General features: G+C 39.6%; 1 protein-coding gene across 2 annotated transcripts in view; it reads left to right on the top strand.

Moving 5' to 3' along the window:
- LOC128623034 (NACHT, LRR and PYD domains-containing protein 12-like) overlaps positions 1 to 27,217 on the top strand; it is a 393,909-nt gene that overhangs the window by 95,258 nt on the left and 271,434 nt on the right. For both annotated transcript variants that reach the window (XM_053649879.1, XM_053649880.1), the window contains exons 13-14: positions 5,904 to 6,077; positions 19,250 to 19,438. In XM_053649879.1, coding sequence (XP_053505854.1) covers positions 5,904 to 6,077; positions 19,250 to 19,438 — 363 coding nt within the window. The remainder of the gene's footprint in view (positions 1 to 5,903; positions 6,078 to 19,249; positions 19,439 to 27,217) is intronic.

The following is a 27,217-nucleotide window of genomic DNA, read 5'->3' as shown; positions in this document are numbered from 1 at the left end:
CCCTAAGTGAAAATGTCCAAATTGGGCCCAAAGTGTCAATATTTTTTGTGGTCACTATTATTTTCCAGGATTTCCTTAACCCTCTTGGGCATGGAGTTCACCAAAGCTTCACAGGTTGCCACTGGAGTCCTCTTCCACTCCTCCATGATGACATCATGGAGCTGGTGGATGTTAGAGACCTTGAGCTCATCCACCTTCCGTTTGAGGATGCCCCACAGATGCCCAATAGGGTTTAGGTTTGGAGACATGCTTGGCCAGTCCATCACCTTTACCCTCAGCTTCTTTAGCAAGGCAGTGGTCGTCTTGGAGGTGTGTTTGGGGTCGTGCTGGAATACTGCATACTGATCATGCCCTGCTTCAGTATGTCACAGTACATGTTGGCATTCATGGTTCCCTCAATGAACTGAATCTCCCCAGTACTGGTTGCCACAACACACACTTGACACCATCTGAACCAAATAAGTTTATCTTAGTCTCATCAGACCACAGGACATGGTTCCAGTAATCCATGCCCTTAGTCTGCTTGTCTTCAGCAAACTGTTTGCGGGCTTTCTTGTGCATGATCTTTAGAAGAGGCTTCCTTCTGGGACGACAGCTATGCAGACCAATTTGATGCAGTGTGCGGCGTATGGTCTGAGCACTAACAGGCTGACCCCCCTACTCCTTCAACCTCTGCAGCAATGCTGGCAGCACTCATACGTCTATTTCCCAAACACAACCTCTGGATATGATGCTGAGCACATGCACTCAACTTCTTTGGTCAACCATGCCGAGGCCTGTTCTGAGTGGAACCTATCCTGTTAAACCGCTGTATGGTCCTGGCCACCATGCTGCAGCTCAGTGTCAGGGTCTTGGCAGTCTTCTTATAGCCTAGGCCATCTTTATGTAGAGCAACAATTCTTTTTTTCAGATCCTTAGAGAGTTCTTTGCCATGAGGTGCCATGTTGAACTTCCAGTGACCAGTATGAGGGAGTGTGAGAGCGATGACACCAAATTTAACACACCTGCTCCCCATTCACACCTGAGACCTGGTAACACTAACAAGTCACATGACACCGGGGAGGGAAAATGGCTAATTGGGCCCAATTTGGACATTTCCACGTAGGGATGTACTCACTTTTGTTGCCAGCAGTTTAGACATTAATGGCATTAATTCAGTGTTGTCACATGAAAAGATATAATCAAATATTTACAAAAATGTGAGGGGTGTACTCACTTTTGTGAGACTCTCTCTCTCTCTCTCTCTCTCTCTCTCTCTCTCTCTCTATATATATATATATATATATATATATATATATATATATATATATATATATATATATATATATAATTTGTTAAATACCTGTGTGCCAAAATTACTGGCACCCCTATGAATTCATGTAAGAAAGATATATTCTTTGATATTTTAATTTTTTTTTTGTACAACTGGGTGAATAGGAACAATCATGATTTCCTGCTTCACATGGGTGTAAATATGAGGTAACACAAATTTGAGGAAGGACAAATTCAATTAATCATTCATAGCAATGGGTAAGGCCAAGAAATATAGCTGTGATGTGCGGCAAAAGGTTGTTACCACAAGTTGTTTGGAAGGGTTTCAAGAAAAAAGCCTCTACTTTCAACCAAAAACAATCTCAAGAGCCTTCAGTTTGCCAGACACTACTGGAACTTAAGGGTGAGTTCCAGTTAAGGGGAAAGTGTGGCCATTTCACTTATTAGCCACCAGCTGTGTGTGTTTCTGTCACACTACCTCGTAGCCATGTTCTTCCGCGCTATCCAAAACACATGACACTGAATTTGTGTGAGAAGCACGTTCTGTTTGAAGTGTGTGGGTTGCAGGCTCTCCATCACAGTGAGCTTCATGCTGCGGGAAGCGCCCTGGTATCTGAAGCTTGTGTGAAATCACACCTATTTATAGGCCTGCCATGGTCAGGTGATGTGGCAATTAGGCGTGTCATGTGATTATAAAATGGTGCCTGTAAACCACGTCATCAGCCTCTATTCTCTGAAGTGAACACACAATTCACAGGTATGCCCCAGTATGACACAGCTATGCAATGTCTCATTCGCTTCTCAGGCAACAGGGTTACATGCGTAACCTAGACGTTTCCTTTCAAATCAAACTAAACCTTGCATGAGCTTCACGCTGTGGGAACGAGAATACCCACTCCATCATACTGAGGGTATAGCATGTTCGAAAAGATCCGAGAGCTTCAGTGATAGAAATATGGCCCGCGTTTCTAGGCAATTTATATGCCACTCCAGATGAGGGCCGCTCCAGACATCGTGAGCTGGACAGCTGTCTAAGACCACGCCCCAGCCTGTGAGGGAGGTGCCCGTCATTACTGTCTTGTGATAAGAAGACACTCCTAGAGTGTGACCCGAGAGCATGTAGGCCTTTCCGCGTGATGCTGATAACTCTCAGAGCTTTCGTCCTCAGACCAAACCCCCAACTTTCCAGCCACCAGTGAAACAGTCTCTTGTGCAATACACCCAACGGTATGATGTTCGCTGCTGCTGCCATAAGCTCCATCAGTCTCATAGACTGGAGGGGATGCCAAGATCCAGCTTTATCTTGCTCAGTGTTGATAAGATTGACCCTATGCATGTTGGGGATAGAAACTCCCTCATCGTAGTAGAATCATTATAACCTCTATAAAAAGTTGTCCACTATACTGGAGAAAGCATACTTTTCTGAGATTCACCCTGAGCCCCAAGCTCTTCATGTGGGTGAGACAGTTCCCTGGATCATGCTAGAATTAACCAGTCATCCAGGTAGTTTAGTAAACGGATGCTGTGGAGTCACAATAGAGCCAGAATGACATCCATGCACTTAGGGAAGGTGTGAGGGGATAAAGCTATCCCAAAGCGAAGAACCCGATATTGGTATGCATTGCCTCCAAAGGCAAACCTCAGGAACTTCCTGTGACTGGGCAATATTTGTATGTGGAAATATGCACCTTTTAGATCTATTGTCACAAACCAGTCCTCAAACTGAATCTGTGGAATGATAAGTTTGGGTGTCAGCATCTTGAACCTGTATGTCAGAAGAGTACAGTTCAGATGATGGAGATCTAAAATTGGCCACATACTCCCCTCTTTTTTGCAGACCAGGAAATTTCAGCTGTAAAAACCTCCCTCCCTCAGGTAACGCGGTACATGTTCTATGGTCCCTTTGTCCGAGAGGGATCTTACTTCCTGTGCTAACATCGGGCTCTGCTCTGTGCTGACTACTGTGGTGAGCACACCTCTGAACCAGGGGGATCAAGCTCTGAAATGGACCTGGTAGCCCTTTTCTATGGTAGACAGAACCCATGGAGACACATTTGGCAGTAGTTTCCATGCTGCCAGATAGCCTTTTAGTGACATTAACCTTTCCACATTCTATTGGAGGGAAAGCATCAGATTTGTGTTGCCCTGTGACAGCTCGCTGACCAGAGAACACTGAAAACGTGGGTCAGCCTTTGCTAGGGGAGGCCCTACAATAGTAATGGTGGATAACTTCCCTAACAACCTCATGTCCCCTGATGTGCCTCTCCATGGCCCCTCAGGACTGCTCCTCCTTTTTCTGCTTGGCCTTTACGACCATTCTCAGATCAAGCCTAGAAACAGGCCGTGATTGTGGCTTCCCGGTTCCTCTGGCTGTATGTGGGGCAGGTGGGCTGCCATACTCACCTGTGCCTTCCTCGCACTAGTGCTGGCCAGGGCTCCACTCTTGGATGCCCGGGTGAACTAGACACAACAGGGAAGGAACTGGCTGAATGCCGCAGTATGTCGAGCTTACTCAGCAGGTCTGATTGGTAGGCCTGTAACACTGCCATTGTCTAAAGTGAACCACAAGCAAGACTCACTACTGCATATGTCTTTCCCACCAACACCACGGTGGCCTTACATGGCTTGGTTGGCAAAGCCGGCCCCCTAAATTACCTGCCATCAATGGAGAGAGGTAGCTCACAAGAGCCTCCTCCACCTTCAGCATAACTAAATAGCCATGCCGTTCATGCCCTACGATTGCCGAATAATCCGACACTGCAGGGTTACAAATGCGGCTTATGCATGGTTTTCCCCCAGAAGTGTGATATTTTGTTGTGCACTTCTGGGGAAAAAAAGGCGAATTTTCTGCAGTGTGTCGGATTTATTTTCACTGGGGTAAAAAAAAAAGCTCATCTAGCCTTAGTAATCACTTTAAGCAGCTCTTTATATGCTGCTCTCAGTTTTAGCACACATTTCTGGCTCCTCAAAGTCAGAGAGGAATTATTATTATTGTTTTTTGGCTTTCCATAGCGGAAGGAGGAATTGTGACATGAGCTCCAAAATACAATGGAGAGCCAGACCAGGAAGACAGAGCAAAAGAGAGAGCAGCACTCATCTCCGGCTCCTCTTCCAGATCCATACAAGATCCCCATTACCTGAGCAGGCTGGCTGCCTTGGCAGCGGCTGGCCCCGACCGCAAGGCTCTGAAACCCAACTGACTTTGGACAAGAAGAGAGCGAGTCGTGAGCAAAGCTGCCTGATTGTAAGGCATTTACAATGCGCATAGTCCGACCTCTCGAGGACTGTCCTGGAGTGCTCCAACCCTAGACACTTCACACAGAAAGTGTGTCCATCCTCTGCATGATGAAATGGGAGCAAGGCGTAACACAATTCCTGAATTCTCTCACTAATACTTTTCTCCTTTTTTTTTTTAAAGGAACATAAAAGAAAAGCGATTTTTCTCTTTTTTTTCTTTTTGGAAAAGATAGAGAGGAAAAAACTCTTTTTGCGAGCGTTACACAAGTGACCAACATGCAGTCTCTCTGAAGATAATAAGGCTGATGGTGCAGTTCACAAGTGTCGTTTATATATCACGAGATGCACTTAATTGCCACATCACCTGATCACAGCAGACCTATAAATAGGCATGATGTTACACAAGCTTCAGAAATGAGTCACGCGCGAGGGCGCTTTCCACAGCATTCAGCTAAAGGAACGTGGAATTCCCTTTGAAAGGGAACTCAATGTACAGGTGTACAATGAAATTTTAGACACTTTTCTCATTCTATTGATAAAAAAAGCTTTGGTAATGAAGTCATTTTTCAGGATGGTAATGCATCTTGCCACAGAGCAAAGAGTCTTTTCTTCAGGAAAGGCATATCAACTGAATACTATGGCCAGCAAAGAGTCCGGATCTCATTCTGACTGAAAATATATTATAGAAATTTAAAAAACATTTGTCCATGAAAGGTTCCATCCTGCAAAGCTGATCTGTCAACTACTATTTGAGAAAGTTGGAACCAGCTTTATGGAGAATATCGTTTTTCATTGCTGAAGTCCATGCCTCAGAATTCAGGCCATCATAAAACCCCAAAGAGGAGGCATACTATTCTAATTGTGATTTTGTTGATGATTCCATAATATTTCCTCTGCTTGATCTTTTAAAATATATGGCATTAATGAAAATAATTTAATTTGTTTGAGGTATATTTCCAATAAAGCCAAAATGTTCAGCTATCAAACAAAAATTGTGTTGTGTCATATCTGTGATTTGCTTATTTGCTACAAAATAAGAAGCCTGGGTGAGCATCCTCTAAGTGTGATTATATAATTTTTGCCAGGGGTTGCAGTAGAGAACCAGATGAGATTCTCTCTCTCCCTATGATTAAAGTTCATGGTCAGTCTGCTGTTCTCTGTTCAGTTTCCACTGCTGATAGTTTAATATCAAACACAACAGATGAAGGAAACTACATATAACACTCAGTATGATCATTTTGAATTACATTGTTAATTAGAATAAACAGGTGATATTAAGTCTTCATGTTATTCTTAATAATAAAATCATTTTACAAACACATCATCTTTAAAGTAAATCCTTAACCAAAATGAAAATCTGTTGATGAAGAGTGTGTCATTGTGTCTCTCTACAGGTTGTGTAAGTGTGGTGTCTCAGATGAAGGCTGTTCTGCTCTGACTTCAGCTCTGAGATCAAACCCCTCATACCTGAAAGAACTGCATCTGTCCTCTAATAAAGTAGGAGACTCAGGAGTGAAGTGTTTCTCTGCTGTACTGGAGAATCCTCACTGTAAACTGGAGATACTGAGGTAAGATCAACTCTCTGAGAGTCACATGACCTGCTCCTGAGTAAGACACATTCTTTAATAGTGAGACTGAAGCAGAAGTTTTAGGTTCATCAGGTCCTGAGGAGAAAGATTGTTTATTTTCACTGCACACTAGTGATTTGTCACAGTGTCTTTGAGTCAGTTCTATGTATGTGAGAAGCTGCAGCACAAAATGTGACTTGATGCGACTGCAATGTGTCTGGAATTAGTGTGAAATTTACTAAAACATTGTAACTAATCACAGAAATTAAATGATCTAAAAAAAAATAATTTGAAAACTAGAATTAGATGTTGTTGCCACAAGAACGATAAGGTCAACAATTAAATAAATTTTACATTTTAAAAAGTCTCTGTCTAGCTGTTATGAACAAGATTTCCAACTCTAGGTTACAGAAGAGATAGCAGTATTAAAACCATGCAGTTTTCCTCAATAGTTTTTTCACTAACATCCTAAAATGGCAGAATTTAAATTTTTCCACTTTTTTTGAGATCCTTCCTCAAATTCACAAAAAGCTCAGCACATCTGTCCCTCTGTCTTCATGTCATTCTTCTGCAGATGTTTTAATTATTATTTATTTCACATCGAATTTGTAGACATATTTACTCTCCATCAGCTTTATATGGAGTTAATCTTGTGTCAAAACGTTCTAAAGAAATAATAAAATCTACAAGCTAAATATATATATATATATCCAGCTTACTCCTTTTCAGGGTCACTCCTTTTCAGGCACAAGGCGGGGTACACCCTGGAGAGGGTGCCAATCTATTGCAGGGCACAATCACATACACACTCACACACCCATTCATATACTACAGACACACCAATCAGCCTACCATGCATGTCTTTGGACTGGGCTAGGAAACCCCCGCAGCACGGGGAGAACATGCAAATTCCACACACACATGGCCCCGGCAGGACTCGAACCCCGGAGGTGTGAGGCAAACATGCTATCCACTAAACCACTGTGCGACAGTGAAATAAAATTGATTTTACAAAAAAAAAAAACAGAATTTGGAAATTAAAATAATAAGTTAATGCCAAAAGAATGAAGTCAACAACTGAATAAATCAAATCAGGTTTTTTTTTTAATAAAAAAAAAAAGGGACTGAAAGGAGCATACAAAAATCGCTAGCAACAGCAACAATCCTTTTGTTAATTTTTAAAAATTGTATTTAAAGCTGAAATAGTGTTTATTCTGTCAGTGAATGTTCATTCAGTATGTCTCAGTCTAACTGCTATGAACAGTGTTGCAAGATCTTTGTTACAGAAGCAGCTTAATGAACAAGCAATATTAAAACCATTTAGTCTTCCTCAATAGTTCTTTCACTAATATCCTAAAATTCTCTCGTATGATTCCCCATTTTATCATTAATAAAGAATATCTATGAGTAAACCCAGTAAAACTGACTCAAATACATTCATTTAGTAAAATAGAGCTGAAGTTGAGAACAGGATCTATAGGCATGCGTATGAGAGGAGATCACAGTGCATGGACACTTCTGTATATGTTAATATACTGTATGTTTTAATTTATGATTAAAATAATGTACATAAAAATGTCCAAACTCCAATCCACAACCAAAGAAATCAATCAACAATGGTGAGTCAAAAGTAGCTCAAATCCTCATTAAAACCAGGGACCTGGCAACTGCTCCCAACAAGACACATGGTGCTAATGTACACCTGCCATTCTGCGTTCTAGTTCTTTCATTCACTACCCAGCCTTCATGACCATAGGTGAGGGTAGGAACAACGATTGCCCGGTAGTTTGAGAGCTTTGCCTTCCAGCTCAGCTCTCTTTTCGTCACAACGGTGCGGTAAAGCGATTGCAGTACCGCTCCAGCTGCTCCGATTCTCCGGCCAATCTCCCGCTCCAATGTCCCCTCACTCGTGAACAAGACCCTGAGGTACTTGAACTCCTTCACTTAAGTTAAGTACTCATTCCCTACCTGGAATAGGCACTCCATCGGTTTCCTGCTGAGAACCATGGCCTCAGATTTAGTAGTGCTAATCCTCATCCCAGCCGCTTCGCACTCATCTGCGAACCGATCCAGTGAGTGCTGGAGGTCACAGACCGATGATGCCATCAGGACCACATCATCTGCAAAAAGCAGCGATGAGATCATCAGGTCACCAAACCGCAACCCCTCCCCACCATGACTAAGCCTCGATATCCTGTCCATTATATCACAAAAAGGATTGGAGACAAAGCGCAGCCCTGGTAGAGACCAACCCCCACCTGGAACGAGTCTGACTTTTTGCCGAGCACCCGGACAGAGCTCTCGGTTTGGGCGTACAGCGATTGGATAGCCCTAAGAAGGGAACCCCTCACCCCGTACTCCCTCAGCACCTCCCACAGTATACCCCTGGGGACCCGGTCATACGCCTTCTCCAAATCCACAAAACACATGTAGACCGGATGGGCATACTCCCAGGCCCCCTCCAAGATCCTTGTGAGAGTAAAGAGCTGGTCTGTTGTTCCACTGTATAGTTGGCGCACACTCTCTGGTCCCCCTTTTTGAACAGGGGAACCAGCACCCCGGTCTGCCACTCCTTGGGCACTGTCCCTGACTTTCACGCAGTGTTAGAGGCGTGTCTCCAAGACATCCCCTCCATACCCAGGGCTTTCAGCATTTCTGGACGGATCTCATCAATCCCGGGGCTTTGCCACTGTGTAGTTGTTCGACTACCTCAGTGACCTCTACCAGGGAAACTGACGATGATCCCCCATCAGCTTCCACCTCTGCCTCTACCATAGAGGGCATGTTAGTCGGATTCAGGAGTTCCTCAAAGTGTTCCTTCCACCGTGCAATTACATCCTCAGTTGAGGTCAACAGCGTCCCATCCTTACTGTACACAGCTCGGATGGTTCCCCATTTCCCCCTCCTGAGGTGGCGGATGGTTTACCAGAAACACCTTGCTGCCGACCGAAAGTCCTCCTCCATGTCCTCTCCGAACTTCTCCCACACCCGCTACTTTGCCTCTTTCATGGCAGAGGCTGAAGCCCTTCGGGCCTGTCTGTACTTTGCAACTGCCTCTGGAGTCCTCCGGGATAACACATCCCAGAAGGCATCCTTCTTCAGTCGGACGGCTTCCCTGACCACCGGTGTCCACCACGATGTTCGAGGATTACCGCCCCTTGAGGCACCTAAGACCTTGAGACCATAGCTCTCCGCTGCAGATTCCGCAATGGAGGCTTTGAACATTGCCCACTCCAGTGCAATGCCCCTAACCTCCACGGGGTGCCAGAAAAACTCCGCCGGAGATGTGAGTTAAAGATCTCGCAGACAGGGGCATCCTCCAGACGTTCCCAGTTCACCCGCACTACCCGTTTGGGCTTTCCAGGTCTGTCCAGAGTCTTCCCCCACCCCTTGACCCAACTCACCACCAGATGGTGAACAGTTGACAGCTCTGCCCCTCTCTTCGCCCAAGTGTCCAGAACTTGCGGCCTCAGATCAGATGATATGATTACAAAATCAATCATTGACCTTCGGCCTAGGGTGCTCTGGTACCAAATACACTTATGAGCCTCCTTATGTTCAAACATAGTATTCGTTATAGACAGTCCATGACTAGCACAGAAGTCCAACAACAAACGCCCGCTCGGGTTTAGATCAGGAGGCCTCTCCAGGTATCTCCATCATTGCCCACGTGCACGTTGAAGTCTCCCAGCAGATCTATGGAGTCCCCTACTGGTGCCCCATGCAGGACTCCGTGCAGGGTCTCCAAGAAGGCTCAGTACTCTGAACTGGTGTTCGGTGCATATGTACAGACAACAGTCAGAGTCCCCCCCCCCCCCACAACCCATAGACATAAGGAGGCAACCCTCTCATCCACCGGTGTAAACTCTAATGTAACGGCACTCAACCGGGGACTTGTGAGTATCCCCACCCCCTTTCCGGTGCCTCACACCCTGGTGAACTCCAGAGTAGAATAGAGTCCATCCCCTATCCAGGAGTACGGTTCCAGAAAGGAGACTTTGTGTTGAGGTAAGCCCCACCAGATCTAACTGGTAGCGCTCCACCTCCCTCACAAGTTCCAGTTTCTTCCCCCACAGAGAGGTGATGATCCACGTCCCCAGAGCCAGCCTCTGGGCCACCCGAGTCTGGTCCGTCGAAGCCCCTGACTGTCACTGCCACCTTTGTAGCAGCGCACCCAACCCCCACGGTTCACCCCACGAGTGGTGGGCCCATAGGATGGAGAGGGGGGTGCCACGTTGCTTTTTCGGGCTTTGCCCGGCTGGGCTGAGTGGCAAACCCAGCCACCAGGCGCTCGCAGTCGGGCCCTCCCTCTGGGCCTGGCTCCAGACAGGGGCCCCGGGCTTCCTCCGGGCAGGGTAACTCCTCCTCTCTTTGTTTTCTTCATGAGGGTGTCTTTGAACCATTCTTAGTCTGTCCCCTCCCCTGAGACCACTTTGCCTTGAGAGTCCCTACCAGGAGCACAAGGCTCCAAACAACATAGCCCTCAGGTTCATAGGGATACACAAACCTCTCCACTACGATAAGATGACGGTTCCCGGAGAGGGTTGCTAACACAAATGCAAATAATCATGTAACACTGCTATGGTAGCTGTTTGTGAAGTTGCTAACGTCAGTTAATTGGCTCAGTTTAATTGTGAAAGACCTACAGTTGCTCTCTGCCTCTTGTTGTTCTTCTAATCCTGTTGTTCTCCCACTTCTATTTCTAATCCCCACTTCTCCACCATTCCCCCCTTTCTCCCCCTATTCCCCTTCTTCCATACGCAAGAAATGAAATCTCTAAATAAGTAAATTAGAATGAATAAATAAATATGAAACAATATATAAAAATTGACGTAAATAAAAATAACTATTTTCAATAACTTCAAGAATTTGTTTAGCAACTAAATTGTACATATAAATAACATGAATGAAATACAGTAATAAATTTCAATGCACTTGAACACTAAACATTTATACTACTTTGATTTTTTTTAAGCAAACCTTAGCTGTCATAATTTAGACATGACTTGCAGAAATATGGTCAAGCTGAATTTAGCTTTAAAATGTTACTGCATCACTTTAAATTCGTTCTAACACTGACAGTTCCCTAAATTATTTCCTAATAGCACCTGAAAATGATTGCTGTGGGGACACTGGCTGTCTATACCTTAATCTTCTGTTTTTTACAGACACTACATTAAAAAGCTTACATTTATGTCATTCATACAACTGAGCAGTTCAGGGTTGTGGGCCTTGCTCAAGGGCCCAGCAGTGGTAGCTTGGAACTGAACTGAAGTGGTAGCTTGGCAAAAAATGGCTGCTCCTAAGGTCATACAGACTTCATATAAGTCAATAATGAACTTTTTCACAATATCTGTTGTTACCCAGATGAGGATGGGTTCCCTTCTGAGTCTGGTTCCTTTAAGGTTTCTTCCTCTTAAAACATCATAGGGAGTTTTCCCTGCCACCGTCGCCACTCAGTGGCTAGCTCAGTTGGGATAAATTCGCACCTTTAATATCTGTATACCATGTTGATATTTCTGTAAAGCTGCTTTGAGACAATGTCTATTGTAAAAAGTGCTATACAAATAAAATTGAATTGAATTTAACTGAATTTGAACTCATGATCAGTAGTCTCAAATATAACATAAAGGTAAGTCTTTCATTTAGTTAATTTCCGTTATAATTTCACTCCATTGCGTTTTTGTTGGGGGTTCCTGTTGTATCCATTTCCTCATTATGGCCTTTTTACTGGCTACTAGCAGGATTTTAAGTAGGTCTTTATTATTTTTTTAGTCTTTATTATTCCCTCAACATTGAGTGATTCCATAATTTTTTTCCTTTACTTGATTTGGAATTAAAAGAATTTAATGTAGTATGTTGAGGTATGTTTCATGAAGCCAGAATAATCAGCTTTTAAAGAAAAATTGTTTTGTGTCATATCTGTCTTATGTTTGTTTGCTATGAAGTAAAATTTGGGTGTGGTGATTCCATAATTTTTGCCAGGGATTGTAGTTGAAGCACTTTACTGAGGTAAAGGTACAACCATGAAAGTACAAATTAAATCCCAAATATATCCTCTGTAACTTTTCTAATCTCCCTCCAGTACAATTCAATTATTGGCCATCGCTCAAAAATATGGACGTGGTCAGCTATCTGGGCTCCACACTGTTGCCTGCATAGCCCCTGATGTGGCCTTTTATTTAGTAATATTTATTTATTTAGTTGTAAACTGTACGGCTGTGGCTCAATTGGTAGAGCGGGTTGTCCACTAATCATAGGGTTGGCAGTTCGATTCCCAGCCTGCATGACTCCACATACCGAAGTGTCCTTGGACAAAACACTGAACCCCAAGTTGCTCCCGATGGCAAGTTAGTGAATTGCATGGCGGCTCTGCTACCACTGGTGTGTGTGAGTGTGTCTGAACGGGTGAACGAGACACAGTGTAAAGCGCTTTGCTATATAAGTGCGCCATTTACCATTTAAGCAACCAACCACACCAATGATTCCAATTTTTCTCTGAAATTGACATATTGCATTCTTTGTTACATTTTAATTTTATATAGGTTGATGAACGTCTTTATTTGTATACTCCTGTATATCCTCAAGGTGGACTACTTATCATGCCTCATTTTGTAAGAAGAAGGGACCTCTATTTATCACATAAACTCTAGAAATTGTTGTGTGTGTGAGAAGTCCGCATGTCAGCAGTTTCTGAAATACTCACATCAGACCTTCTGGTACCAACAAACATTACACAATCAAAGTGTGTAATCACACCTTTTCTTCATTCTGATGATTGATGTGAACCTTAACTGAATCCCTTGACCTGTATCTAAATGATTATATGCATTGTGCTGCTGCCACATGAGTGCAACTGCAAGAATATACAGGTGTACCCAATAAAGTGGATGGTGAGTATAGTTCTTAAAAGAGCTGAATGTGATTGATGTTTTTACCACCTACAATGAGGGGGAAAATAAGGGACATCCCAGACTGTACAATTTGAGTTATATTCATTGTCAGGGAAAGGACTGTATCCCATCTCATACCTCTTACATCGACAGCCTCCTTATTGTAGTTAAACCAGCTGCTCTTCCTGAAACTGCAGTTAGTACCCACACTTAAATTTTACTGGTGTGACGTTTCAGTAGTAATAGCGCCAAAAGCAGAAAACGAGCGTCTGCGAGCTCCTACACAACCAAAGCAAATTAACCTTGTATAGAAAGATTATTTAAAATAAATAAGTAACAATACCAGCACACAACAATTCACAGTATTTAATGTATACAGGATAAGTATTTTTATAATTTATATTTTTACATCAATCAAGTTTAAAGAGATGCAATAAAGCATTAAGCCAAATAAAAATACATTTACTAAAAACATCTTTTAAGAGGTTAAGCAGTTCACAGTGACCAACTCTGGGCTCACAATAAAGATTAAATAATTTTACTGAAGAAATTTTAAGTAATTGCGCTTCAAAATTGCTGGATCTGTCAATATATTTGAGCCTAAAGGCAGTCTTTAATCCATTATTAATGGATATTCAGTCAGATCAATTCAGACAACTCAGACAACTTGATCAAATCAGTTCACATGAGGTTCTCTCACAATCTCCATAAATTCATTTTACTGTATAATTTTATAGTAAAAACCTGTGACAAATCCCCCAATATGTCCTATCAATATGGGTGGTGTTAAGGTGGTCAGAAACAATATAGCATGTGAAAGTAATAGATTGACTGAATTTAGCAAAGCCAATCCACCTAGCTATATGTTCACTTTCAAATGGAATGAAACGTTGCCTGAGCTTCACGCTGTGGGAACACCTCCACATGTGACCGGTATCTGAAGTCTGTGTAACATCACGCCAATGTATTGGCTTGCGGTGGTCAGGTGATTTAACAGGCATTTAACATCTTGCGTGACCATAAAATGGTGCCTGTAAACGAAGTCATCAGCTTCTTTGTCTTCATGTCTGTTGTCTGTGTGAACAAACAGGATGAAAACAGTAACACTTTCTATGAAGCCAATGCTTATAATGAATTATAGCCCCATTTAGAATTATTTATAAGCAAGTATTACAGTTCTATAAACACATTTATAATGACATATAAATACCTATACTTTGTTATAATAACAGTTATAGCTACATTTATATTATTGTTATAATTACTTATGTGATTCACTTGCTTTTTCAGTGCCTATGCTCATAATGCATTATACACCAATTTATAAGTAATAATTAGTCAGTCTTATGGTTACAGTAATGTATTCCATTAATACTTATTGTGCGTTACAATAGAATTACTAACCTTTATAAGTGCATCATTGATTGGTTTAAGTAAAGTGAAAGCATAGGATGCAGTTTCCATAATGCAAATGTTAAGAAATCATGAAGATGAGCTTATTATGCATTATAAATTCTTTAATTAGTCAGTCTTATGGTTCTATTAATTTATTCATAAAAATGCAGCCTGCATTTTTATAATGTCATTATATTATTTATAATGACTTATTAGTAATGTAGATCTATTTCTATGTCCAATAAGTAAATTATTTTAAATTGACATTGATTGTTGCATTGATGTTGCCTTATAAATACTTACTGTAAGTAATAATACAATTACTAACTTTTATAAATGCATCATTGATGGCTTTAAGTAAAGTGAAAGCATAGGATGTAGTTTCCATAATGCAAATGTTAAGAAATGTGCTTATTACACAAATAGATGTGTGTAATACACACATCTATACACAGATGGCACAAACCACCAACGAAATATACAGAAAATATATCCGAAGGCACAAAATGAAATAACAAATTTAAAAAGCATGAAACTCTTAGCTAAAAAATGTGCAATTTCACAAATATAAAGTTTGAAACTTACTCATCTCATTTAGCCTTTACTGAAATTAGCACCAGAGCCCTGTTAGCACGATCACATATACATGTAATACAGGCATGCAGAAGGCGCTGTTTCCACCTCCTATGACATGGACATGTGATTGGATTTTAGGAGGCAAAAATAAACTAATAAATGCAAAACATGAACAAAAGTGCAAAACACCTGATTAAAAAAAAAGAGTCAGAGTCTGGTACGTATCATTGAGCTTGGCTGTCCTTGACATCCCCCCAACTCAGTGAAACAAAGATGTCCACTATAGTAGAAACACATCACAAGACCTGCATTTATAAATTAAAGTCTCACTGTACTTCTTCCTTCAAAGGCAGTATGCTGTGTTTTCTCCCAGCTGAGGCTTTGTCTCTCTTGCCACAGGTTGAGGTGTTTACAACTGTCACTGAATAGCATGGCCTCTTCTTTGCCACCTGTGACACGTCACTGACAGCTGCAGCTTCCACTGGCTTAGATACGCTGAACTTGTGGCTTCATAACTGCCAAAGTCCACAATTCTAGACCTTGTGGGTACAATTCTTTCATCGATGACCAGGTTCTGGTGAGGCCTCATTAATATTGTGCCACCTGTCCGGTTCAGGTTGTGTTGCAGGTGCAGGAGCACTGGCTCTCCTAATCTCTCAAATGAGTGACACATGAGTGACCCCTCTTCCAAGACTTCTCTGGGGGGTAGATGGAGCTGTCAGTTTTGCAGTGGAAACCTTCATGTGGGTGTTTGGGGAGATGGCCTTAGAGGAAGTGTGAAGAAGATGAGGAGCATTTCTTCTTCTCTGTAACAATAAATAATCATGAATACAAAGTACACTAAGTGCCCAAAATCACCCATAGTAAATGCTAAATTGGCTTTTATATTTATATAATAACAATAATAATTCTATATTTCTACTTAGCTATCAAAGAACCCATGCTGGTGCATTTGCTGTTGTTTATTATCATAAAACATGCAGTGCCATGCTAAATGTGAAAAAATTACTGCCATGCTACATATAGAAAAATATAGTTCCACACTACCTGCAAAAAAAGACCTTTCCACAGTAAAAGCAAAAATTAAAAATAGAAAGCAACTTAATTTACATACTTTTAAAGGACTATGTTCACTCCATGCTGGAATGCTCCTCGACTCAATCCACGCTGTCTTCCTCCAAAAAAATTCCTCACCAGTGTCATGGGGCGGTCACACTAGGCTTTCGCATGCAAATGCATCCGAAAACAGCAGACCAAAAACACAAAGTTACTGCATGATAAAAATTCAAATTTGGTGAACTCTGACCTGCATAAATATATGACGTGAATACATGTGGATAGATAGATAGATAGATAGATAGATAGACTGATGATTGTGACATTTCTGCATGACCTTTTCAGTTAAAAAAAAAGAAATTTGTATCTTGCTATTCTGAACTTTACAACACAGCTTTGAAAGATTATAAAAACAACTTAAAAAGAGATTCTGCCTGGATTTGACGGGTGATGTCATATCCTGTTCCCGCCTATATTCGCAGCAGGAACCGACAAAAATACACATGCTTAGCCTAGTGTGAGCAGCTGTCATGTCACTGCACACACAGAAAGCCAATCTTATAACAGACATGCGGCGATAAAATAATTCTCTGTTTATACTGATTGAAATGTCAGATAAGTCGGTTTCCATTCTACCAGCAGAACAGAACGCCAGTGTACTGGTAAAAAAGGGTTAAAATTGTTTATTTGTAAATTATACTACTGAACAATAATGGTTTTTATGTAAAAATGGAAAAAAAAAAACCATATTAATGGAACAAATCCTACTAATGAACTGAAATGAGCTGCTCCTGAGATCTTTGACATGATCACTCCATGGAATGAGTGTGTGGAGAAGCTCTCCTCATTAACTGATAGATGTCCTGCTGCAATCAGCAGTGCCATCAAAGAGACAATCTCCCAGATGAAAACTGATGGAGATTTTTTGCCAGTAGCAGAACCTTCTGAGACACAGTGTGTCAGCCACTTGTTTTTAATGCACTTGTTTATCTCAGGCATTTCTTGATGTCAGGAATTTCTTTGTGAAGTATTTGTTTGACTAGAAAGTTTCACTTGTTAAAAGCTCTAGCTCCTCAGCCATAATTTTTGAAATGCATATTCTGATTATACTTAAAAAAAAAAATATGATGCAATTTTTGATGGTATGTAACATTAAAAAAAAAAAAAAAACTTTGCAACTGTTTGCATTAATGTTTTCTGTTTTTTCATTACTTTATTAAAAACATTATTGTTCAGTAGTTACATTTACAAATACACATTTTAAAGGCATTTACAATGCATAATAAGCACATCTGAATGATTTCTTAACATTTACATTATGGACACTGCATCCTATGCTTTCACTTAACTTAAAGCCACCAATTATGCATTTATAAAGGTTATTAATTGAATTATAACTCACAATAAGCATTTATAAGGCAGCACAACATAACTATCAACAACAATATAAAATAATTCACATATTGGACCTAGAAATAAATCTGCTTTACCAATAAGTCATTATAACTATAATATAATAACATTATAAGACAATTTAATACTTATAAATTGGTGTATAATGCATTATGAACATGGGCACTGAAAAACAAGTGTATCACTTATAAGTAATTATAACAATAATATAAATGTAGCTATAACTGTTATTATAACGAAGTATAGGTCTGTATGTGTCATTATAAATGTGTTTACAGAACTGTAATACTTGCTTATAAATAATTATAAATAGGGCTATAATTCATTATGAGCATTGGCTTCATACAAAGGGTCACCATGAAAAATTCACTTTCTCTCTATTTTTTCTGCTTTTCTTAAGCGAACAAAATATTATATATATACACGTGTGTATATTTATATACAGTTGTGCCCAAAAGTTTACATAACCCTTGTAGAATGTGCAAAATCTTAATACTTTTAAGAAAATAACAGGGATAATAAAAGTCCCTTTTTTTATTTAGTACTCTCCTGAATAAGCTATTTCACATAACAGAGGTTTACACATAGTCCACAAGACAAGATAATAACTGAATTCATAAAAAATTATCCCGTTCAGAAATTTACATACCCTTTATTCTTAATACTATGTCATTACCTAGATGATCCATTTTTTTTTTTTGTGATCTGATAGTTGTTCATGAGTCCGTTGTTTGTCTTGATCACGTAAATTGCACACAAGTCGCATGAAGTCAAACACACCTATTTTTTTTTAATCGCGTGACTGAGTTTCCGTAAGCAGGGCAACGATAATGTTGGCATGCAAGCTCACACAGCACATGTACATTCTCTGCCTGCTAATCCTTGTGAAACTGGTTTCATTTCATTCACCATTATGTTTTTCTCTCCACTGTGAAGACTTAGTGTATGTATGAAACTATCTGTACAAAAATAGGGGACAGATCGTGTACCATGTTAACTTAGTAAGGGAAGCAGCCTTTAATTTTTCAGTACCAGACAATCCCATATTATACGAGTGGCAAGCCTACTATAGATACTAGGTAGTTAGTTGTAGTTACCTATTAACTTCATCCATTTTAATTACATCAACAAGTGGAAGCCAGAAGAAATGACAAATTATGGCATTATGGACAAATTAACTAAAACTAATTATTATTATTTTTTTTTTACTGGTTACTGTTTCACCTCTTCTACTTTTTTCTTTTTATGTTTTTACACTCCAGAGAGCTTCATGATTGCAGCTTCTTCATGATCTTCTGACATTAGCTACACTAGTTACCTAATTTATTTACATAAATTGCAGTTTCTATTACTGCACTAAAGCCTCTGTGGCTGTCTAATAACATAAATCTTTTGCTAGTAATGATAGACTTATGAGAGTAAAGTGTGTTTTTTAAAAAAAAAAAAAAATTATTAAAACTCATATTGGCACCCTGTCCAGGGTGTACCCCGCCTTGTGCACAATGCTCCCTGGGATAGGCTCCAGGTTCCCCGTGACCCTGAAAAGGATAAGCGGTATAGAAGATGGATGGATGGATGGATGGATGGATGGATTAAAACTCATGGGGCCCCCTCGTGGTCTGAGGGCCCAAAGTGACGGCTTATAGCACTTATAGGAATGGGGATGTATGAATGGATGGTTAAATTGTAGCTGTTGGCTGGAGTGTCCCTTTAAGCATATTGTCTAAGTGGTTTGTACTTTTAGCATTCATGAAGGTTCAGTGAGAGCTTTGAAGACTTGTTTGATAATCTGCACTAATGTTAATTCATTATCTATTATTTTATTTCCTTCACTATCAGCTGTGACTCACTTGGAGTGAAAAGTTGGTCAGCTCTGGTCTCAGTGTTCAGCTCAGAAACCCCCAATCTGAGAGAACTGCATCTGAATGTGAAAACACTGAATCTGTCCTATACTAAGCTAAGAGATGCAGAAGTGAAGAGTCTCTGTGCTGGACTGAAGAATCCTCACTGTAAAGTGGAGATATTGAGGTAAGATCATCTCTCTGAGAGTCACAATAACTCCCTAAAAGCAGTAGTTTTAAACAGAGTTGTTTTTCACCTGAAATTTTCTGTAACAGAACAAATAGATTAGTCATTAAGTGATAATGATTTCTCTCCAGAATCACTTATGCGTTTAAGAAATAAATAAATCTATTTATAATTAGATGCATGTGCATAATAAATAGAGATAAATAGAGAAAAGTTCTACAAAACCTGACTTATTACTTTTAAAGACAGCAATATTTTTCCAGCTCTAGTACAAGAGGCTGTATCATCACAACTCTTTGAGGGATTGTGCTCTGAGATTAATTGCAACATTTGGGCACACTGCTCCCTACTGGTTAGGAGATTTCAAAAACTGCTTTTTTTCTTATAACTCTTGAACGCTTACCATCATGCCTAGATGCTACCTGAGCAGTTTCAGAACAGTGCCAAATACAGGACAAAAATTCTAAGAATTAACTATTTTTACTTTTTTTTTTTTTAATTTATGATTGAATGTTTACTTTTTCTAACTCCTAATACACTGTTAATGCACTCCTAATACTGACTCTAACCAAAAACATGTCACAAAATTTATTTTGCTGCTCATGGTGCATGCATATATATATATATAACAAAAGTGAGTACATCCCTACGTGGAAATGTCCAAATGGGGCCCAATTTCCCATTTTCCCTCCCCGGTGTCATGTGACTTGTTAGTGTTACAAGGTCTCAGGTGTGAATGGGGAGCAGGTGTGTTAAATTTGGTGTCATCGCTCTCACACTCCCTCATACTGGTCACTGGAAGTTCAACATGGTACCTCATGGCAAAGAACTCTCTGAGGATCTGAAAAAAAGAATTGTTGCTCTACATAAGCATGGCCTAGGCTATAAGAAGATTGCCAAGACCCTGACACTGAGCTGCAGCACGGTGGCCAAGACCATACAGTGGTTTAACAGGATAGGTTCCACTCAGAACAGGCCTCGCCATGGTCCACCAAAGAAGTTGAGTGCACATGCTCAGCATCATATCCAGAGGTTGTCTTTGAGAAATAAATGTATGAGTGCTGCCAGCATTGCTGCAGAGGTTGAAGAGGTGGGCAGTCAGCCTGTCAGTGCTCAGACCATATGCCACACACTTCATCAAATTGTTCTGCATGGCTGTCGTCCCAGAAGGAAGCCTCTTCTAAAGATGATGCACAAGAAAGCCTGCAAACAGTTTGCTGAAGATAAGCAGACTAAGGATTCCAGCATGATAATGACCCCAAACACACCTCCAAGACAACCACTGCCTTGCTAAAGAAGCTGGGGGTGAAGGTGATGGACTAAATCCTATTGAGCATCTGTGGGGCATCCTCAAACGGAAGGTGGAGGAGCACAAGGTCTCTAACATCCACCAGCTCATGGATCATCATGGAGGAGTGGAAGAGGACTCCAGTAGCAACCTGTGAAGCTCTGGTGAACTCCATGGCCAAGAGGGTTAAGGCAATGTTGGAAAATAATGGTGTCCACAAAAAATATTGACACGTTGGGCCCAATTTGGACATTTTCACTTTGGGGTGTACTCACATTTGTTGCCATCGGTTTAGACATTAATGGCTGTGTGTTGAGTTATTTTGAGGGGACAGCAAATTTACACTGTTACACAAGCTGTACACTCACTACTTTACATTGTAGCAAAGTGTCATTTCTTCAGTGTTGTCACATGAAAAGATATAATCAAATATTTACAAAAATGTGAGGGGTGTACTCACTTTTGTGAGATACTGTATATATATATATTGTTGTTGTTATTTTTCATATTATTATTATTATTATTATTGTTATTATGCTACTTCTTAAACCATACTGTTTTCGAATGGGGCTTCAACGAATTTGACAGCAAGCACACCAAAAAGGACGTGACGGTGTATCTCTGTAACATTTGAGGGATTGTGATGAAACTTGGAATGTATCATCAGCATCAAGCCCTGAGGTTAGCTGCAGCATTTCGGAACAGAATGTCTCGTGGTCACGAGATATGAAAAAGCACATTTTTGCATATAACTTCTGAACTGTTTGTCATAAAACTATCCAATTGGTCTCAATAGATTCATATAGAGGCATACCTATGTCTACCCATACCTACCCATACCGAGTCTATCGATATGGAAAAAATCCTATGTCAGCCATTTTGGATGTTGGCCATGTTGAATTTAGTCATATAATGCTGTATTTTATGAAGGCCTTGGCCTATCATTATGAAACAGTATGTGTCTTTGGCACGATGCTCTGAAAGGACTCAAAAAGTTCTGGGACAGTGTCACCTTGATGTCAAAAATTATAATGCTATTTCTAAAAATGCTAATTGCTATTGACTCCTCTTACCTACTGTCTTGAAAGATTCTGTCGTTCATGATATTACAATTATATTAATTATGTCATGGTTGAGCAAAATTCCTATTCTTCTTCTCCTTCCGCTCTGGAAGTCTATGGCAGCCCATAGAACTGCTTGCAGGAAAGTTGTGAAACTTGGCACACAGATAGAGGACAGTTTTACCTGTTAATACCGCAAATTTGGAGTCTCAAACGCAATCATTCTAATGCCACCAACTGTCCAAATTTGCACTCACGTTTATGTTAATAACTTTTGAATCGTGAGTCTAAGAAATTTAATTATTTTTTCTTCTCATTCCTTGGCTCAAGGCGATTCAAGTGCACCATATGACATCATTTTCTGTCATTAAAATTTTTTCCACCATTTAGAATTTTTTTAAAAACCTACTTTTTCAAACTCGTCCTAAAGGTTCTTATTTTCACCAAAATTGGCTCTGATCATCTTCAGACAATACTGGCAAAAGTTATTAAAAACTTTTTGATACACCCAACCATTCTCAAAAAATGGGCGAACGAATTCAATGAAGAGCATGCCACATTAGTTGTGAGGCTATATCTCTGCAATGCTTTAGTGTATTGAGACCATTCTTGGGACATGTCATGACAAGCATGATCTGAAGCTACATGCTATATTTTGGCATAGTGCCACCTAGTGGTCAGGAGATATGAAAAATGGACATTTTTGCTTATAACTTCTGAATGATTTAGCAAAACATCAAATCACTGCTCTCTTTTGATTTGGTGCAGCATGTCGAGTCGAACAATACTCAAGTTTGCCATATTGGTCATTTTGCACGTCGGCCATTTTGAATTTCTCATAAAATGCTATATATTATGAACGGCTTGGCACATCATTACGAAATTTGGTAGGTGTTTTTGGCACAATGCCCTGAAGGTACACAACAAGTTTTGGGGTAACACCTCCTTCTGGTCAAAAATTATAATGAAAAAAATAAAAATACTAATTACTTTTGATTAATTTTGCCTATTGTAATGAAACATATTACATTCCTTGGGTCATGCTGAGAACACAGATACCAACTTTGCCATAGTCAGCCAAACTTCCTGTCTGCCATTTTGATTTTCTTTAAAACTTACTTTTTCAAACTCCTCCTAGATCATTCACCCAATTTTCCGAAAATTTGAAAGCAATCACCTTCAAATTATCTTGATAAAAGCTTATCAAAAGCTTTTTGATTGACCAAACCGTTCTCAAACAGGATGCAAACGAATCTGATGGTGAGCACGCCGAAATAGATGTCGGGCTATATCTCTGAAACGCTTTAGCATTTTCATACCAAACTTAGTATATGTCATAGCCATTATGACCTTTATAGTTTCAGAATAGTGCCACATAGTGGTCATGATATATGAAAAAAAGCATATTTTTGCTAATAACTTATGAATGGTTTGTCCTAAAATCATGACCCTGGTCTCTACAGATTCAGTGGGGCATTACAAATTGTTTGATGTTCCATTTTCAAATGCCAGCCATTTTGGTGGTTGGCCATTTTGTCACAAAATTTGGTAGGTGTCACCAGGGCCATGCCCCGAAAGCGTTCAAAAAGTTTCAGGACAGTGCCACTTTGTAGTCAACAATTATATCGCAATTTAAAAATACTAATAGCTTTTGACTACTTTTGTCCATTTTCATGAGATTGGTCTTGACAGATTCCCTGGGTCATGCCAAGAACAATGATACCAACTTTGCCATGGTAAGGCTAAAATTTAGAATTTTCTAAAAAAACGTACTTTTTCAAACTTGTTCCGGATCATCTGTCCAATTTTGACGTAATTCATAAGAGACTGCATACTGCATTAGCGTATTCAGACCAATCTTAGTAGCTGTTATTGTGATCATGATTTGAGGGTACCTGCATTGTTCTGGAACAGTGCCACTTTGTGGTCAAAAATTATAATGCAATTTCAAAAAGTGCCAATTGCTTTTGATTAGTTTTGCCCATTGTCATGAGACTGGTCTTCTTAGATATCGTGAGTCATGCCCAGAACAGTGATACCAACGTTGCCATAGTCGATTGAACTTGCTGTCTGATTTTGTTGAAAACCTCCTTTTTCAAACTCCTCCTAGAACGTTTTTCACCAAATTCAATTCAGATCATCTCCAGACGATGCCTCCAGACATTTTGGGTTGATAGACCAAATGGTTACGTTTAATGCATCAACAAATTTTATTGCATGATGCCAAAATGATTCTGAGGCTGTATCTGTGCAAGGCTTTGGCATTTTGACACCAAACCTTGTGTCATTGTGACTCCACACTGACCCCACACCCTATAAATTTGGTCAAAACACCAAATAATAACTTTGGAACCATGAGTTCTAGAAACTAAATTCTTTTTTCCTCTGATTCCTTGGCTCAAGACGATTCATTTGCCTATGAGATTGTTTTCTGTCATGAAAATGTTTCCATCATTTTGAATGATCTGTAAACCCTACTTTTTCTAACTCCTCCTAGGCCGTTGTCCAGTTTGCACCAAAATGGGCATACGTAATCTAGAGACATGGGTGACAAAAATTTATCTACAGAATTTTGATAAGCCATACTGTTTTCAAATGCCGCTTCAATGAATTTCATGGCCAGCACACCGAAATGGACATGAGGATATAGCTCCATAATGCATTTGCCTATTCATTCCAAAGTTATTATTTCTTATAATCATCATAACTTGAGAGTGCCTGCTGAGTTTTGGAACAGTGCCACCTAGTGGTCACAATATATGAAAAAAGCATATTTTTGCTGAACAGTTTGTCATAAAATCATCAAATTGGTCTAAATAGATTCAGTAATTAGAAATTCAGTGAAGAATATGCGAAATTGAACATGACGCTGTATCTCTGCAACGCTTCCACAACCGTTACAAAGGGATTGTGATGAAACTTGGTACCTGACATCATAATTAGGCCCTGAGGTTACCTGCCATGTTTTGGCACACTGCCCCCTACTGGTCAGGAGATTTTTTTAAAAATGGCTTTTTGGCTTATAACTCTTGAACCCTTTCCTGCATGATAATCAACATGCCCAGATGCTACCGGAGCAGTTTCAGAACAGTGCTACATTCTGGCCAAAAATTCTAAGAAGTAGCTGTTTTTAGTTATTTTTAAAATAAATGTTTTTTTATTATTATTTTATTTGAAGCTTACTTTTTCTAACTCCTAATACACTGTTTATCAGACTCTAACAAAAAAAAACATGTCACAAAGGTTCCTTTGCTGCTCATGGTGTCGATAATTAGCTTGACCCCGGTATTGCTGCTTGCAGCTATACTTCTTCTTCTTCTTCTTCTTCTTCTTCTTCTTCCACTCTTGAGTCTAGGGCAGCCTATAGAACCACTTGTGGGAAAGTTATGAAATTTGGCACACGGATAGAGGACAGTCTGATCTGTTAATACAGCAAATGAGTCTCTAACCCAATCCCTCTAGTTCCACCAACTGATCAAAATTGCACTCACGTTTATGTTAGTAACTTTTGAACCCTATGACGTCATTTTCCATCATGAAATATTTTTCGACAATTTAGAATTTTCTGAAAAACCTACTTTTTCATACTTGTCCTAGGCCGTTTGTCTGGTTTGCATGAAAATTGGCATGCATCATTTAGAGGCACTCCCACCAAAAAAGTATTCACAGAATTTTGATAATCCATACCATTTTCGAATGGGGCTTCAATGATTCGACAGCGATTATGCAAAAATGGACGTGAGGGTATTTCTCCGTAAAGGGATTGTGACAAAACTTGGTATGTGTCATCAGCATTAGGCCTATGGTTACCTGCTGTTTCAGAACAGCTCCACCTAGTGGTCATGATATACGAAAAAGCACAGTTTTGCAAATTGGTCTCATTAGATTCAGTACAGTATATCGAGTCCAACGATATGAAGATTTACTGTTGGCCAAAAATTATAATGCTATTTATAAAAATATTATTAGCTATCGACTCCTTTTACCTACTGTCATGAGACTGGTCTTGTTAGATTCCGTGGTTCATGCTGAGAACAATGATCAAGCAAACTTCCTGTCTGCTATTTTTAAATGTTTTGAAAACCTACTTTTTCCAACTCCTCCTAGACTGTTTGTCTGTTTTGCATGAAAATTGGTCTGCATCATCTAGCTGCACTCATGAAAAAAGTGATTCACAGAATTTTGGTAAACCATACCATTTTTGAATGCCCCTCAAATGAATTTGAAAAATGCACAAAATTTAACTTGAGGCTATATCTCAGCAAGGCTTTGAGGGGAAAAAAGCCAAGAACTATGGAGGAAGTTAACTGTTTTTAAGTGATTTGCAAGAAAACATCATTCTCTATATTGATTGCAAAAATTGATGAGAGAGTTGTTCAAACTAACATGACAGTTAAGCAAAATACTGTACAAATTGAAGGTATTAAGAAGTCACTTGACAGTTGCTATCAAGATGTAAAAGACTTGAAAAAGAAAATGCAAGCCTGAAAATCCAGTGCACTGAATTAAAAAAAAAAAAAAAAAAAGAATGGTAAAAAAAAAAAAAAACCATGGAATTTACGTCTGTATGGTATTTTTGAGAAACCTGAGGAAAATTTCAAAGTAATCGTGAAAAGCCTATGCACAGAAGTTCTCCCAGAGGTGCAGCACAGTATTGTAATTGATGCCATAGATGTAGTACACAGGATGGCAGGCTTCAGGATTTGAAGAGCAGTACCCTGAGACCAGTGTTCAGGTTCCTTTCCAGGTCTGCAAGGGACATGGTGTAGAATCCTCAAAGACTCAAATAAGTGTTTGGTTTTTTTTTCTTTCTTTTTTTTTTTACCAACAATCTCTGCTTTAAAGAAGATCTGGCCACAGCAGACAAAGAGGCACACATAAAATTAGGGCCACTTGTGGAGAAGGCGCAGCAAGAAGGAAAATGAACACATTTTGTTGGTAATAAGACTCGATTACAAAAACAAAGAAGTTCGTGCAACCTAATGTAAAGCTATAATCTATATTTATCTGGATTAAAAGATCGCACCCATGTAGTATCCCCTTATATTGCTATCGCAAACTTGTTAAAGCAAAATTTTATTAATAGTTTAAAGTTAATTGATTCTGTTGCTGTTGCTGTAGCTATACATATTGTTAAAATATAAATGCAGAATGTATTTTTGCAAAGGAAATTAACAGTAGAAATGAGTTGACCCTACTAGTTTACATATTGAACACTAACAAAACAAAATTAATTGTTTTGAATTTATTCAATTGTTTTGATTTTTTCAATTAATGCTGGAGGTTTACGTAATCTTTTGAAAAGGATTTTATATATATATATATATATATATATATATATATATATATATATATATATATATATATATATATATATGAAGATGAAAAGTTTTGGAGATGTCAATGGGGAGATGACATTTGGTTTGCCCA

This window comes from Ictalurus furcatus, chromosome 19 (assembly GCF_023375685.1).
Source record: "Ictalurus furcatus strain D&B chromosome 19, Billie_1.0, whole genome shotgun sequence".
Classification (NCBI taxonomy): domain Eukaryota; kingdom Metazoa; phylum Chordata; class Actinopteri; order Siluriformes; family Ictaluridae; genus Ictalurus; species Ictalurus furcatus.
Note: the sequence above shows the minus strand (reverse complement) of the source record. Positions and strands in the feature narration are given on the sequence as shown.